The sequence below is a fragment of the Dendrobium catenatum genome, unplaced genomic scaffold, assembly GCF_001605985.2.
Source record: "Dendrobium catenatum unplaced genomic scaffold, ASM160598v2 fragScaff_scaffold_390, whole genome shotgun sequence".
NCBI classification, from domain to species: Eukaryota; Viridiplantae; Streptophyta; class Magnoliopsida; order Asparagales; family Orchidaceae; genus Dendrobium; species Dendrobium catenatum.
In genome coordinates this window covers 5747736-5764729 of record NW_021318852.1, presented here as the reverse complement: position 1 = coordinate 5764729, position 16994 = coordinate 5747736, and the positions used below count along the sequence as shown (strand labels likewise).

At 35.0% G+C, this 16994-nt stretch overlaps 1 protein-coding gene across 6 annotated transcripts in view; it reads left to right on the top strand.

The window, feature by feature from the left end:
- Positions 1-251: 251 nt before the first annotated feature.
- The window catches only part of LOC110097581 (phosphomannomutase), a 24715-nt gene continuing 7972 nt past the window's right edge, over positions 252-16994 (top strand). The window contains exons 1-5 of one of the 6 annotated variants that reach the window (XR_003700441.1): positions 252-401; positions 4305-4380; positions 4764-4808; positions 4922-4988; positions 7766-7842. Coding sequence is in view for 2 of the 6 variants with exons in the window: in XM_028694034.1 (XP_028549867.1) it covers positions 654-736; positions 4305-4380; positions 4764-4808; positions 4922-4988; positions 7766-7842 (348 nt within the window). In the remaining 4 variants the exon portion in view is untranslated. Of the gene's footprint in view, positions 466-598; positions 737-4304; positions 4381-4763; positions 4809-4921; positions 4989-7765; positions 7843-16994 lie in introns of those variants that run through there. The other 5 variants (XR_003700440.1, XR_003700439.1, XR_003700438.1 and 2 more) reach the window with 5 other exon arrangements.

The window sequence follows — 16994 nt, the reverse complement described above, 5'->3', positions numbered from 1 at the left end:
GCAACTAGCACCTGTCGCTGTTCACCGCAACTGTCGACCACCACCACCCACCTCTGTCATTTTTAAACTTTCTATTATTTTCTTTTTACTAAAAAAAAAATACATACATTTACATACTCGTTCAAAAAACTTCACAATATTCTTTTTACATAACATTTACACTTGCGATAAATATGGAACAAAATCATTATACAGCTCCATGATTCATGGTCGTCTCTGTTCACATGCGTATGGTCCCGTTGAAAGCATCCAACGTGGGCGCCTGTAGGAATCCGAGGTCACCAGAGCTCTGGATCGGCAACATAATATATTCTCTTTTCTCACGGCGATGGCGACCTACGACGTTTCCTCTCATTGCAGAGATCTTTCTACGCGTTGCCGCCCCTGGCCACCGTACTAAGGTGAGCCTTAGTAGGTTTTCCGATCCTCCGACGGGAGTCGCATTTGCTCACGAGGTATTTTTCGGTAAGAATGTCATTGTAGCTGCTTCTATTCGGGTTTCTGAGCTATCTGCAACAGCGAATATGTGAGAAAATTGGGGTTTATTTTTGATAGAAACTAGACTGGGCTTTATGATTTTTTTTTTTCTTTAATTGCACCCAATCTTCGCTTCACGTTACGGTGCGCCGTTTCCATCCAGTCACTGCTGATGGATGCGCGTCGCCGCCGCTACAGTTTCAGCGCCGAATATTTTCCACGGAAGACAGATTTTTGCACAGCTACGTCCGGGCGCACGGTACTCCTCCCGACTCATCTTTCCTCGGCTGTCTCCTTCATTGCAACTTCCTCTTGCCTCCTCCGTCATAGCCTCCTTTGTAATTGCCTTAACCGCAGCTTTTGCTTCCTTTTCCTTCTTGATTTTCCACTTCATCCTGAGTGCTGGTTCAAACTTTTCAAGGCTGCCCGCTACCATCTCTCTATGGATCAACAAAGGAAATTAGCTCTCACATAAATACATAGAAGAAGAAGAAGATTTCTCACTCAAAAGGTGTTCTAATTTCATTTCAAAGCACCTAAAATTTAGGTTTCAAAATCAAGGGGTAAGTTTAATGCCTCATTTCTTATAATCCATCTTTGTCATCCACGTGCTACAAGAATTTTGAATTTTGATTCGATCAGTCTGCTCTTTAGTTGACCGAATTCCAATTAGGTTTAGAAGATGGCTACATGACATCTAGCCAGAACTATCCAGCCTCTAAATACGGATCAGCTCGAGGTTCGGTCAATCGATTAGCTACAGAACACTTGTCGCCTATTTTGACTCAAGTTAAGCTTAATAATATCATAATATGTATCTGACCAGAACATCTCCCGACGCATCTTTCTAATTTCCTCCATACCTGATTGGATTCATCCCTCAAATCTTAAAGATATCTTCTTTTGGCTGTAAAAAGCTTCTCAACTTCATGGCCATTCGCTCCGGTGATGCCATGTGACACACCTTTTTTACTCACAAATTATGGTCCCCACACTTAAAAAAGACAATTTATTGCGCCTACTCTACAAGTGAATGATTGCCAACTACTTTTATAATGTTAGGACTCATTGCTACAGAGAAATTATTACATGCGAAGTCTAGACGAGAGAGCAGTTGAAATACTCAACAAATACTTAACAAATATTCAGTTGTGAGTATTTACTGAGTATTTGCTGAGTATTCTCATAGATTTTGTAATTATTTTGCTGAGTATTTATTGAGTATTTACTCATTTACTGAGTATTTATAATAATCAGCAAATCTAGATGGTTCTATCATCCGGACTCCTCACGTAATAGTTTCTCCTTGCTACAACACTCAAAATTCTTTAGGTTTGGGAGGGGGTTTCCTTTTTGATGCTCTCATTCCAAATTGTTCACTCCTTGAGAATGAAGACAACATTGATGAGCTCACTCTTATGCTTGTGAAAACTAATTAGCATGACCCCAACCTCACAATACCTGCCTAGATGACTTTTTAACATATATATATATATATACTGCTTTGATGTCAACAACACAATAACTCCCACAATGGATTTCTCTCTCTCTCTATCTCTTCTTTTTTACGTAGATGTCTTCTATCATTCTCTTTCCATCTCTCATGCTCCCCTCTCTCCCTCACCTCACTCCTTAGGAGTGGACACCCTCCCTCTCGCACTCTCCCTCATGATCTCACATTTCTTTTTATCCACTCCCTATTTTAGTTAGAAAGGAAGTTGTCAACAGACTGTTTTTATCTATGAGTCCTAAAAGGAAATTAATAAGTAATAGTGTTTGAATCATATAAAGTTTTAAATTATCATAAATTATCATCAACTTAACTTAAAAAGAGTGTTTCTTAAAACTTCCAATTGTTTTATACATTTGAATTCACATTGAAAGATGCTTCAATACATCAAAGCATTCATGTAGACATCCTAGATGTTCATAGATATAATATAATAACCTTCAGTCATATTATTGCATTGTTGTCCACACCAAGTACATTGATTTATACAAAGCATCCTACTGCACATTTAGAATTTTAGATGTTTATAATATCAACCCAATTGTTCAAACAAATATGTCAAAGACCTAGGTTTAATCTTATTGACTCCTAGTTGATCTCAGGGTCATACTGAATTGTCTCAATATGTATATTGAAACACACTACATAACAATTAAAATCTAAAATTGGGCTTTCCTTAGTAAGCCCTAGCCCAATTAACAGAGCCAGCTTAAAACTTGTCTACATGACCTAATTAATCAGGCATACGCAAAAGCCAATCTATTAGATAAAGGCAAGTTCAAATTCAAGCCTTACAATGGATTGAAGCCCCAACCCAAATTAAATTTTGATTAGCTCTTATAATGATAATCCCATCGATCAAATTTAAACCCATCAACTAAAACTCCATATGTGTGTTAGACACGCTTTTGTGTGCTAAACTGAAACTAATGTATAATTACTGTTCATATTATGCCTCTAAGTTCTTGTTAGTCACGTCTAATGCTTTTGAAACACAAATGATCATATCGACACTTCTCCTCAAAGAGACGTGCAGTGTTTGACGCCGTATCCGACACGACACTCCTTCGACACGTGTCGAACATGCGTATCTTAAATATTTTATGAATTTTTTTAAATATAATTTCTTGTAATTGACAGAATCTAAACTAAATTTCTTATTTTTTATCCACAACACAAAATCAACGTCCGCACTTAATACCCAATCATCGAATATTTTCATTTTCATTTCTTTTGATAGTGAAGGTATTTTCAACTCCTCTCTCGGTGACTGTTAAACGGCATCGACGCCTGACTCTCGACATCCTAATACTAATCATTTTAAGCATAAATTCTAGTTATTTTGACTTATTATTTTTAAAATTATACTTATTTAATTTTTATACACTATTTTTTAAATATAAAAACTATAATACCGTGTCCAACCTGTGTCCGTGTCCTATATTTTCAATAGCTGATGTGTCCCGTGTCCGTGTCATGTCGTATCCGTGTCGCCGTGTCTGTGTCTGTGCATCATAGACTGTGTGCCTTTGAACTATTTAGTGAAGAATGCTATGACCAATCCTATGTTGGTGAATGAGCTATGTCAAACGTGAAAATCACATCTTTTTCATGCACAAAACCTTTGTTTACTTGAGATACCCGAATGAAGGAAACTCGTAATTGCTAATCAAGCTTCCTATGCTTTATGGCCTAGAATTATCTGACATTGGTAGGTTGGGTTAACCGGTATACCCAGGATGACATAAATGTGAGATCTTAATCAGGTCTAGTTTGTCTCGATTCCCCATCCGTTAACTTTAAACTTAAATGTTGCGTCCAAGCCTAAATATTTGAGCTCAAGTAACATCGTTAATCAAGAGTGATCTCTCGTAAGCAATAGAGTTTGTTAATTATGGGGGCTCATGCCTATTTATAGTCTCAATCTCATATCTAAATAAATTCTAATCTATCTCATCTCTAAATATGACCTGACCTAAATTTACAAAAATATGATTAAAACAAAACTTAATTTGTCTTAAGAAAGGACTGCTCCTTAGCCCTCTCCTTCATCACATTGAGAGGCGTGAGGATAAGTAGTTGACTTTTTTGAGTGTTCAAAGTGTGACTTTGTATCCCATTATTATTTTTTCCTTGTGAGGGTAAAATCCTCTGGTCAAATAAGGCGTGGGGAAGTGCAATATTTTGAAGATCTTTTACGTGAAATTAATTTTAGTTATAAGAGAGTTTATATGGGATAATTTGGAGTGCCAGTGAGCCCTCTTCTGATGATTAGTCTGTTTTCACTTAGCTTTTGTTTTTGATGAAATGATTGCAGAGACAGAATGACTGGGAGGATGCCAGGGCTTATTGTGCTGTTTGATGTAGATGGTACACTCACGGCTCCCAGAAAGGTATAATGGTTTTTACTTACTAATTTTTGCTTTCTATTTGCGGGGAACACTAATATGCCCAAGATTTCAAATGTGGATTTTGTAGTGTTGACCTTCTAGTTTGCTGGAATGTGGATTTTGCAATGTTGACCTTCTAGTTTGCTGTTTAGGCCATGATTTTTTAGTCTTCTGGGAGAACACATTTTACGTGTGGCTCTTGCTCTTAAACTTAGCTTGACGTTTTATCATCTTATTAGAAATCAGGTCCTAGGTAAAGCCATTGGATTGGTTTTTAGCTTTAGAGCTTTCCTTGGTGTTAAAATATGAGATATTTTTCTAATTCAATAATGTACTTTTTGAATATCATTCGAACATTTCTTTGATCAGTGTTTCATTTTTCATAGGCTATAACTCCGAAGATGCTACAATTTATGCAAGACCTACGAAAGGTAAACCATTAACTTTTTAAAATCCTTCTTTGAATTTGTTAGTTATTGTACTCAAGCTTCTTGAAAATTTAAAAATATTTCATGCATCTTTTCATTGCATTTATGTATGGCAGGTAGTTACAGTTGGTGTCGTTGGAGGGTCTGATCTGGTTAAAATATCAGAACAACTTGGGAAGTCAGGTTAGCTCTTCCGCAATATCAATGCATACAACATAACAATGCTTTGCCATCTGCGAAGTTTTTTTAAACGTCATTCCAAATTGTATAATTTTTCTCATAATATTTATAATAATCATGCTTGGTGAAGATATTATTTAATCATAAACATATTTTGTGGGAGTTTTATTGTAGGAAATGCTTGTAGATTTCAAGTGAAACTTATCAATCTTTGAAAATTAGCGAGAAATCTTTACACAACTCCAAACAAAACCAGAAAACAATAGATATATTGTATTAATTGATCAAGGTGGAATGAAAATACCAAGATACAATTGATCCTCTATTCGAGAGAAGGATCAATCTCTCCCAATTCTCTATACATTGCTAGAGCCCCAAAATGTCAAGCACCAAAACAAAAATCAGCAATAATCCAAATGAAAAAACCCTTTGCTAGAGCCCCAAAATGTCAATTACCAAAACAAAAATCAGCAATAATCCAAATGAAAAAACCCTTACACTAATTCAAAACCTAATTTAAAGCAAACACAATAACCCCACTCCAAAAGACTAAATAGCCCTTGCTTAATTTGCCCTAGCCGTCCCCTCCTTTCCCTCCAAGATTCAAATAGTGGACCCTCCTATGGGGTCGGCTATACCAAGGGCACCTTCGTCCGCCTTGAATAAAATTGAGCCGGCCCCTTGCCTAAGGCTGCTGGACTGGTCTAACAATATCCCCCTCCCAAAGAATCACTTTTCCTCAAGGTGAAAGGTTGGGAACTGATACTTCACTCTCTCATATGGCTCCATATAGTGTCGTAGTCCGGTAGGCTCTTCCATTTAATCAGAATCTCCTTAGTTCCCTTTTCTCGCTGGTGAACCCCCATCAACTCCAGTTGTTCTATACCATCTCTAAGTCCTCTGTTAGTGTCACCGGTGACTCAGAACTAGCTGCATGATCTCCAATTGCTCTTCTCAATTTTGACACATGGAACATGGGATGTATAGTCTTTGTCGATGGTACTATCTGTCGATATGCTACTGCTTCAATCCTCTCCAATATCTCATATGGCCCAAAGTACCTTGGGGCAAGCTTCTCATTTCTCCTGTTGATGACTATCCTTTGCCTGTAAGGCCGTAACATTAAGAACACCCTCTCCCCTACCTCAAACTGGATGTCCTTCCTATGCCCATTTGCCAGTTTCTTCATAATCTGCTGAGCCCTCAACATATGCCTCTTCAAATTTTCTAACACTCTGCCCCTCTACTCCAAGTATTCTTCTACTGAAGAAACTGGAGTGCTACTTTGCCCAAAATGCACCATGTGAGGTTTATCTCGTCCGTACAACATTTTGAATGAGTAATCTGAGAAGTAGAATGATACGAAGTGTTGTAACAATACTCTGCCCATGCTAACCACTTGGCTCAAAGTCGAGGTGTTTCTAACACAAAACATCTTAGATATGTCTTGAAGTTCCTGTTTACCACCACCTTCGTTTGCCTGTCTGTCTGCGGGTAGTAGGTGGTGCTCCTCATATTATCCCTTGTAGTCTAAATAACTCCATCTAAAAATAGTTAAGGAACACCTTATCCCTATCAGATACTATAGACTCCGATATCCCATGCAGTTTGACCACCTCCTTGATGAAAACTGATGCCACTGTCATTGCCGTGTAGGGGTGTCGCAGGGGAATGAAATGAGCATATTTGCTCAATCTGTCTACTACCACTAGGATCACTGTGAACCATTCAGATTAGATTAACCCATCTATAAAATCCATGGAGACCTCCTATACCCAATTTGGTAAAGCTAAGGGCTACAATAATCCTCCTGGAGCTATGACCATGTACTTGTTCCTCTGTCATATCTCACAACTGGCTACCAACTTCTCCACATCTTGTGCATCCCCTTCCAATACAACTTTGCGGCAAGTCTCTTGTAAGTCTTCTGCATCCTAGAATGACGCCCAACAACACTCCCATGGAACTCCTGGAGCAGGTGTGGAATATGGATTGATGTCCTGGGCATCACAAATCTCCGCTGGTACATAAGCCTCACCCCTTGTAGAGAATAGCCCTATTGACTGCTCACTATTGACAACCTTTTTATCATGATATTGTTTTGGGAAATGAGAAGAAATCCCTGGAGACCAAGTACCTAGGAAATCTTATGTCTTTTACCTTCATTATGCAACAAATAAATCTATATATCCTATAACGGAGTGGAAGTGAATCTTGTGACCAGTAATTTTTATTTTTTTAGAAAAATTCAAATAATCATATTGTGTATAGAGCGTTTGACATGTCTGGCAACAAAATGTCCCACATACATCAAATTGATTAATATAGTAGGATTTCCTTACAAGTCGAGCTCCTAGTAGCCCAGTAGTTATGCAATAGATTCCCATTCAAGAGGTTCGTATTCAAACTTAGACATATTCATGAGGTCAATCTATTAACTGGCCTAACCTTAAAGGAAAAGTTACTACTAAATTGCTGCAGATATTGTCAGAGATATAATCGTTTCTTGATATGGAAAGGGTCCATTCAACTCATTGTAAACCTGACGTATCATCTCTCATGAGTACGATGGTAGCGTGCTTACTGAGCATTTACTTATCTGATTTGGACTATTTGATATAGTTCTGAAGTTGATATCATAATTTTTGTTTAATTTGTGGTTTCCTGTAGCCCTGACATTTTCATTTGTTTAATTTGTGTTTTCCTGTAGCTATGACATTTTGAAGTAGATCTTTCTGATATACTGTCATTCTAGGTCTAAGACACGTCTTGTTGTGCAGTTATCAGTGACTATGATTATGTCTTTGCTGAAAATGGTCTTGTTGCTTACAAAAATGGTGAACTTATTGGCAAACAGGTAACTAATTGCGTTATGGTGAACTTTCTTGAAAAGATTACTGTGATACACGAAACATAATTGTTATGTTGATAACTTCGAACTCATCATAATTGTTATGTTGATAACTTCGAATTCATACAAAACAAGAATCTAGTTTCTATTCGACAAACTTTCTTTCAGTTCTTGATTTGACCATTGTATATCCATGATACAACTATTACTGTGATAAAAAAGAAATGTAGAATGTTGTATCTCATTGGCCCAGCAAACCTACATCTCGAATTTACTAGAATACTATCTTTTATTCAATACCAACAAAAAAGCATGTCATCCACATATTGATAGTATATGTTGGATAAAGTTGGAAAAATGATTGGCAATTTTTGTTTTTATTATTTTTTTGTAACTCTACTTGTTATTAATGTTAGGTTGATATAAGAATTGTTACCTTTTGTACAATCTTAAATGTTGCCTTAAGCTTCTACTCCTTATAAGAAATTTAGATAATATAGTGCCAAAGGTTTCAATTTCTCACCTTGAAAACACACATCAGAGTGTGATTATGAGCACATAACTTGAGCAGAATTCCATTTATTGCATTTCTGTGCATGTGCTCTACGGCATCTGAAGTCTTGAAGAAAATGAGTGTACTGCTCGGGGAAATTTTTGAAAGGAGCAAAATTGATAAATATTTTAGGAATAGGAGCATGAAAATATTAAAATTTAAAAAGGAGCAGAAATGCGAACATGGATCACGTTTTCTGAAGAAAACGCAAACAGGATGGCATTTTATGAAGAAAATGTGATGGAGGATCGCGTTTTCTATAGAAAATGCGAAGGGGCTTTGCGTTTTTATTGAAAATGCGAAGCATGTTCACGTTTTCTTCATCGCCGGACCCCTACACGCGAGAAATCAGGCGGATTTACGCGGACGTGGCTTAGTTTGGGGCGCGGACCCGGTGAGATTGATCACGGGATTGCTTTCCCGTGAATCAATAGTTGGCGCCTTAATAGTTCGTCCGTGGATCAATAGTTGCATGCAGCCAAAGGAAAATTATTTTTTTAATGCTGCATCTTGGCTATAAATAGTGCGGAAATGGGGATTAAAATGCTTGTTTGTTTGAAGTTGAGCTTAAGGGAACGGCTGAGTAAAAGAAGGTTAGTATATAAAGTTTTTTTAAGATCTTTGAATATGCAAGTTACAAAATTTTTTGCACATTTTTGAATTATTTTATATAAGTATCTGCATATTGTTGAAGTTTTTTTAGAAAATTTGTTGAAAATTTGATGTTCAAATATTGTCATGAAAAAATTTGGGAGTATTGTTCAAATAACGTCCTAACTCGACCCCTATCTATCTCCCTCTAATAATATCTTAAAATAAACCATTAATTGTTAATAAATTGCACCACTTTGATCATGCAATATATTTTCTCTAATTATTAACAATAGATTTATTTTTCATCTAATGCAAAATATTTTAATGAATTTTTTTTGGGTCAATTTGATCTTTATTTTTGTACATCACATATAAAACTATGTCAAACGAAGTGTATTATTCTAACTTTGCCACAGCATCTGCGTTTTAGTTTACCTTAAAAGCTAGATAGCGTGTTGGATGCATCTAATCAATAATTATAACTTAATTACAACTATTTAAGTTTTAATGTTAAGTGGCCATTTGAGGAAGGTGTGTGGGATGAATGCCCGGATAAATTGAGGTTTATAGTTTGATTAGTAAAATTTTTTAATTATTTAATTAAGAATTTTTTGTCTTTCGATGTATACGGTTGTATTGGCTCGGGCGCATAGAAACTTAAGTTAATTCACTGCTTAAATCTGCCCCAATTAATTGTAATTACGATCTAGATTTAGGATCTGTTTGAGGCGGTTTTTTAATCTAAACATCTCTACAAATATATGCTTAGTTTTAATATTTTTGTTCTTATTAAGTTGAGTAATCAAAGGCAGAATATTTGAAACAAAAATTCTACTTAATTCAATCATTCATTTAAATATTAATTTATCTATTTTACATTAAATTAAATATTAAATGATACATATATGGTTTTAATTCTTATGACCAAATTTTAATATATGTATAAGTCCTTTATTATGTATTATGAATTTAATATTTCAATAATTTAATCTCAAATATGTAATATCTCCAACAATTTTTTTTAATTATGTTAAACATTATTTTTTTTCTAAATGTTATTTTTTCTATTATATTTTTAAAAATTTTAAAATACTTATTTAAATAATTTTCATTTAATAATTACATATTAAATCATATCGATTTATATTTTTAATATACTCTCTATTCCTCTCTTAATCTATCTCCAAATCTCTGTATCTCTCTACCTCTATATTCTCTATCTCATATTATGAAAATTTTTAATCTATCACATATCTCTCCCTATCTTACTCTCTCTTTCTCTCCCTCTCTTATTCTCTGTCAACCTCTCTATCTATTTAATTTTTTCTTCCTCATCTCTTACTCTCTCTACCTCTCTACATCTATATTTATTTTTAAACCATATAATTTTTATTATCTTAAAAAATTATTTATTAAATTACATTACTATTTCAATCTTAATATTATATGAGATTAATCTTTTATTTTTAAACTAAACATATAAGTTTAATATTTAATATTAGTAATTATAAGAATATTATTTTTTCCAAAAAAACTAGATAGGTATTTTACAAATAGAAAATTTTAATGTTTAATATTTATATGTAACTCAACTTCCCACTCTTATTCTCTCTCTCTCTCTCTCTCTACAAAAAAAATCATTTTCTCAATTATTTATTTAGTTAAAATTTCACTTCATGCCTTGAGGGGGAAACATAATCATAAATTGCACGATAATCATAACTTGAGGGGGAAAAAAGCACGATAATCATAAACATACAAAAAAATTTCAATTCTAACATTATTATTTGCTTTAAAAAATTTTTCATGACAAGATTTGAACAATATTACAATCATAAACATAAAAATATTTCAATTATAACATTATTGCTTAAACAATACTCCCAAAATTTTTCATGACAATATTTGAACAATATTTGAACATCAAATTTTCAACAAATTTTTTAAAAAAACTTTAACAATATGCAGATACTTATATAAAATAATTAAAAAATGTGCAAAAATTTTTGTAAATTGCATATTCAAAGATCTTAAAAAAATTTTATATACTAACCTTCTTTTACTCAGCCGTTCCCTTAAGCTCAACTTCAAACAAACAAGTATTTTAATCTCCATTTTCGCACTATTTATAGCCAAGATGCAGCATTAAAAAAATAATTTTCCTTTGACTGTATGCAACTATTGATCCACGGACGAACTATTAAGGCGCCAACTATTGATTCACGGGAAAGCAATCCCGTGATCAATCTCGCCGGGTCCGAGCCCCAAACTAAGCCACGTCCGCGTAAATCCGCCTGATTTCTCGAATGTAGGGGTCCGGCGATGAAGAAAACGCGAACGTGCTTCGCATTTTCAATAAAAACGCAAAGCCCCTTCGCATTTTCTATAGAAAACGCGATCCTCCATCGCATTTTCTTCATAAAATGCGACCCTGCTTTGCGTTTTCTTCAGAAAACGTGATCCCTGTTTGGATTTCTGCTCCTTTTTAAATTTTATTATTTTCATGCTCCTATTCCTAAAACATTTATCAATTTTTCTCCTTTCAAAAATTTCCCCTGTACTGCTCTCATAGGACATGGTTTGGCTCTCAAGCTTGTTGAACCAATAAGATATGCTGTTTGGTTGCCAGAGCTTTTGAGGCTTCTATTTATTTTATAATGCAGGTTTTATTAGGGCCTGTGAAAGTATTGGGTCTTGTCCCAGATCAGATAGGTAAAAAATGTGTTAGTCTTATAGAAATACCAAGTGATGTAACACAAATTTAGTACGTGCGCATAATAGTTACAAGATCTTTGATTAGTGCCTCACATCAGCCATGAATGTCATGACATCATCATCATCATCATCATCTGACCGAGCTTTTTGACATTGCTCTTGATTAGTTACTTTAAATAAGAGTCATTCAACATGCCATTGACTTTATACTAGGTTTTCAACTTCCATACCTTCCATTAAGTTGACCCCACAGAACATGACATGCTGATTTGACTTCTATATTAGAAATGATTACTTAGGAGAGCCCTAGTATTTTGTGCTATACCTAACTTACCGATCCTTGAGAAGGGTGGATTTTGGATAATGCGTGGATAGAGGAGTGTTAACAAAATAGCCATCAAGTATTGATTTTTAAGTAATTTAGATGATGTGCTAGATCTAGTTTCAGACTAACTATTTTATTTCTAAATTGATTTAAAAAAGTGTTACAATCAGATAGGATTAGACTTGGAGATAAATGAAAAAAATATATTTAAAACTTCAGATAGATTATATGAATGGCTTGTTATGCCCTTTAAACCTAATACTCCAACCATATTTATTGGAATGATGAATAGAATTTGTGGACCTTTTCCTTGAAAACTCATAATGATGATTTTGATAATATTTTGATTTTCATAGTTGATAAAAAAACATTGACTATTTGGGGTTTACTTTTGACAACATCAAGGGAAAAACAATTATATTTCAATTTTAGAAAGCTAAATTTTTCTAAAAAAAAAAGTCATATTTTGGGTTTTATTGTTTCTTCTACTCGCCTCCAATGGTCCAACTTGATCCTGTTAAGATAAAAATAATTCTTGATTGACCAACTCTTATAAGCCTTGTTAGTGTTATGAGCTGTCATGAACTTACTACATTTTATTGGAGATTTATTAAGAATTTTAACACCATCATGCGACCTATCGTTGATATTTTGAAGATTCATGGATACATACTGTTGATTTATCTTTTTCATAAATGAAAATTTTGATGACTACTTCACCTATTATGAGATTGCTTAATTTCCTTAAAGATTTTGTAGTTACTTGTGATGCACCTGAAATAGGAATTGTTGGTTTGCTTAGTAAAAAAACTTCCATATAACATTTTTCAGTGGAAACTCAATAATTAAATATTTCACTTATGACGAAGAGTTTTATGTCATTATAGTTTTTGAAATATTGGAGACATTATATGTTGTATACTGATTTTATTTTGAATTTTGATCGTTATGTGCTTAAATTCATTAATACACAGAAAATTAAACATTAAATATGTTAAATGAGTTGATTTTTTGCAAGATTTTTCTTTTGTGATCAAGAATAGACATGAGATTCATGCATCCGACTCCACATAGTGGGGTAAAGGCTTGATGTTGTTGTTGTTGTAGATTAGGAATAGACATAAGATTGAAAACAAGCATGTTGATGCATTATTTATGGTTACTGTAGTGATATCTTCTTTAGAATTGGTAATTTTTGGATTGGAAAGAATTAATGGAGATTGTTCATCCTGTCCCTCTGTCCTATTTTTATAATATATACAATTAAAATAATGATAAATCTTTTTTCTTACTGAGCATTTTTTTCTGCGGTTAATGGATATTTATATAATGGAAAATAATTTTATATTCTTAAATTTTCTTTGAGGCACTTTTTGATTTCTGAATTACATTCAGGTGGAATTGTTGAACCCTTAGAAAAAAGATAAGGCTAGTCATTTAGTGGGAAGAAAATTTTATTGGCTCTCACTTAGAAAGATATGTTGAAAAAATAATGTGACACTATCATACTTGTTGACCAAAATTGTAAAACAAATCTCTGGGAAATATATTGCTTTTCTTTTCGAACTTCGGAATTCTATGGATTTTATTTTATGGTTACTTGGAAAGCCGAAGGGACAAGGTAGCCTTTTTTTATTGCTGATAAATTTTATAAAATTGTACTATTCTTATCCTATTCTAAAATAAATGATGCTTCATATATCACCAAATTATTTTTTCAAACAAATTATATAATTGTATGATGTTTTTGCTAATAATTATTTCATATATAGATGTTAGGTTATGTCATTTTTGGATGATATTTTGAAAATTATTTAAAAAATAATTAAAATGTTCTTGGGCTTTTTTATTCTTAGATTGATGTTTAAACAGAAGTTGTTGATAGAACTTTAGGTGATTTACTACATTACTTGATGGGTAAAAATATAGGTGATGAGGTCATCGACAGACATTTTAGGCAGGTTTATCGGCGAAGGAATCGTAGATCGACGGCTACGATTGGGAGCTTATATTTCTGATGCTGCCATGTCATTTTATGATGTTTTTCTATGTATCTTTTATTTCATGCATTAGTGACTATTTTACCCTTATGAAGGCATAGTGTTTGTTGTAGCCCGATGGGCATGTGTCTTTTATTTTCATGCTATTGAGACCTTTATAAAGGGGTCTCCTCCTATTGTATGAGCTTAATGTTTGATTAATAAAATTTATGAAGTTTTCTTTTGTCTTCTTGCTTGAGAGCTTGAGAGAAAGAGAGGAGACCTAGGAGAGGCTCCACCCGAAACACCCAACAGCCACCTTGGTGAGCTCTTGGTTTTACCTTATTTTTGTTTGCTGTTTTTCTTCTCTCCCTACCAAATCCCCTCCACCCGAACCCGCCCCTCTCCCCTTCTCGTTTTCCTGCAGCCGACTCAGCCAAAGCCCACCCAGGACCCGCTGATTCCCCCCCTCCTCCCTCCTTCCGCCGGCTAGGCCAGCCGCCGGCCCATCCAGAGCCCGCCGTCTCTCACCTAGCCCCACCCCTTTTCCCCTGATGCAATCCCGCCAGCCCCCTCCCCCTTTGAAATTTGAATTTCAACATTAAAACCTTCATTATTTCTTTCCTAAAATAGATCACCATATTTAGGAAGAGGATTTAATGAGGCCCAATCTATTTTGAATTCAAATTTCAAATCCCTCTCTTCTCTCCCCCCATTTAGAAACCTTCCTAAATTAATTAAATCCGAAATTCAGAAATCAGATTTTAGTTAACTCCCTTGGCCCCACTAATTAATCCTTTTCCTTTTGTTGTTCTCCTTGCATGGCCGGCCACCCCACCTAGCCTTCTCTCTCTCTACTTGCCACCCACTAATGACTCTATTAATTTTCCCCTATTAGCTGCTCCTCTCTCCACATAATTGAGGGAAAATTTTGAAGCAACTAATTCCCTCCTCCCCATCAAAAATCTGAAATACAACTTCAGATTTTCCTCCAAACCCCTCCCTAGCTCACGGCCCAACCCTCCCCCTCTTGTCTCCCTCCTTCCGCACTCCAATGTTGAATGGCGGATCCGGAGTTTGAGTGAGGATTAGTATTCAACGCCGACGGGAGCATCAATATCCTACGATCTCCGTGCTTTGACGTAGGATTTGAAGACGACGCCACAGTCAAAGAATACTTGGAGCGAGTCGTCCCGATTCTCGTGAGCATCTTCGACCGACAGTTTCGAGGCTACGCTTGGACAATCATCGGGCGCCATCCACCACCTCTTCCACCGTCGGCTACCTCTCTGGTAACGAAGTCTTTCGTCTCCTTTTCCGTAGTGGTGCTCTCCATCTTCGTTTGGTTCTTTCTTCTCCGCTAAAAGCCCAAGAGTGACGAGTGAGAGGGTGCTCAAGGTGAAACTTTCTCATTATTAATTGTGGGATTTTGTTATGAGCATTTGAGTAATTCTTTTATCTTGAAATATTATGAATTGTTTGGTGATCTCAAAGCAAATCTTCGCCTAAGCAAGTTGATTACTTAGAATAAATTTAATCCTCTATTTTATTGGTAATAAATTTGTATTGACAATGCTTTAGACAATTCTCTTTTAATTTCCAAATGCAATTCCTACTTTGATTCACATCAATAGGCAACCCATAGCTAAACCCGACCCAATATATCCTACTTCCCCCACAATCATCTACATAGCAATGCAAGATAAAGGCCAACCATTGATCCTTTTCAAGAGTACTTCCGCCATATGCCATTGCCTTTTCATAAAATCTTACCACCACCAACCTCCATCACCAAATGATTAGCCCTCTTCTATTGGTTTTAAGTTTTTGGATTAAAAATTGGTTTTATTATTATTGTATTAGGCTCAATTTTAGCTCTTTGTTTTGTTGATGCTCCACACTAAGTGGTATCAAAATCAATGATTTGGCTAGGATTGAGTATATCATGCGGTTTATGGCTCTTTTGCATCTTAGTTATTTCTATCATACTTGAGCTAGGTTCAAGAGCAAGCGAGTCTCATAGTTTTACCATGTTATTAATTATTCTCTTAGTGCATCACACTTGATAGTGTTTATATAACTTATGTATGAGAAGTGATGGTTCATGTAGAGAGCTCCCATTTGAGGTATATATTATTAATACATGTGAGAGTAATTGAGCTTAGTCAAAATTGGATAGTTGAAAAAATAAATTGTTGTAGAAATACCAAGTAGTTGGCCCGCTTCTATAGGCTTATGCTTTTGGGACGAAACATGTTTACGGGTGTATTAGTTTCTATCATGCTTCCCATTTGATTTGTACTTCCCAACAACCTATGTTGCACCGATACGGATACGGCGATACGGATACGACACGATACGGATACGGGACACGCCAATTCTTAAAAATACAGGATACGGATACGGCGCGGATACGGCATTATAATATATAAATAATACATAAAAATTAATAAAGTAATCAAAGTGTAATATTTGAAATGATAAAAAAATTTGAAATAAAAGTAAGCATTAAGTATTGAAATGTCTAGTACAACAACAAAAACAAGAAGATAAATTGTCCAGCACATGAAATTTCAATTATTCAATAGAAGGAATGATAGGATTAGCTTCTTCAGTGGTTTGTCTTTGAGTTTCTATATCATCTTCAATAAATATCATAGCTTCTAATTCAGGCTCATCAAGTGAAAGATTAGCAATTTCTAATATTCCCATATCCTCAAGAGATTCAAATCCATCTCCAGCAACATCCCACATCCTGTTGTCTCCTTCCATATAAGTTGGAGTTTTCCTTGAGAGAAGTCGAAGGTTTATATGCACGTAAACTAAATCTTCAGCCCGTTGTGGAGTAATTTTACTTCTCTTCATTGATTGGATGAACGAGTATATGCTCCAATTTCTTTCACAACAAGATGAGGATGAAATTTGACCAAGCAATTTTATGGTGATTGTTTGAAGTAGAGGTGCTGAAGCTCCATGTATAATCCACCACATT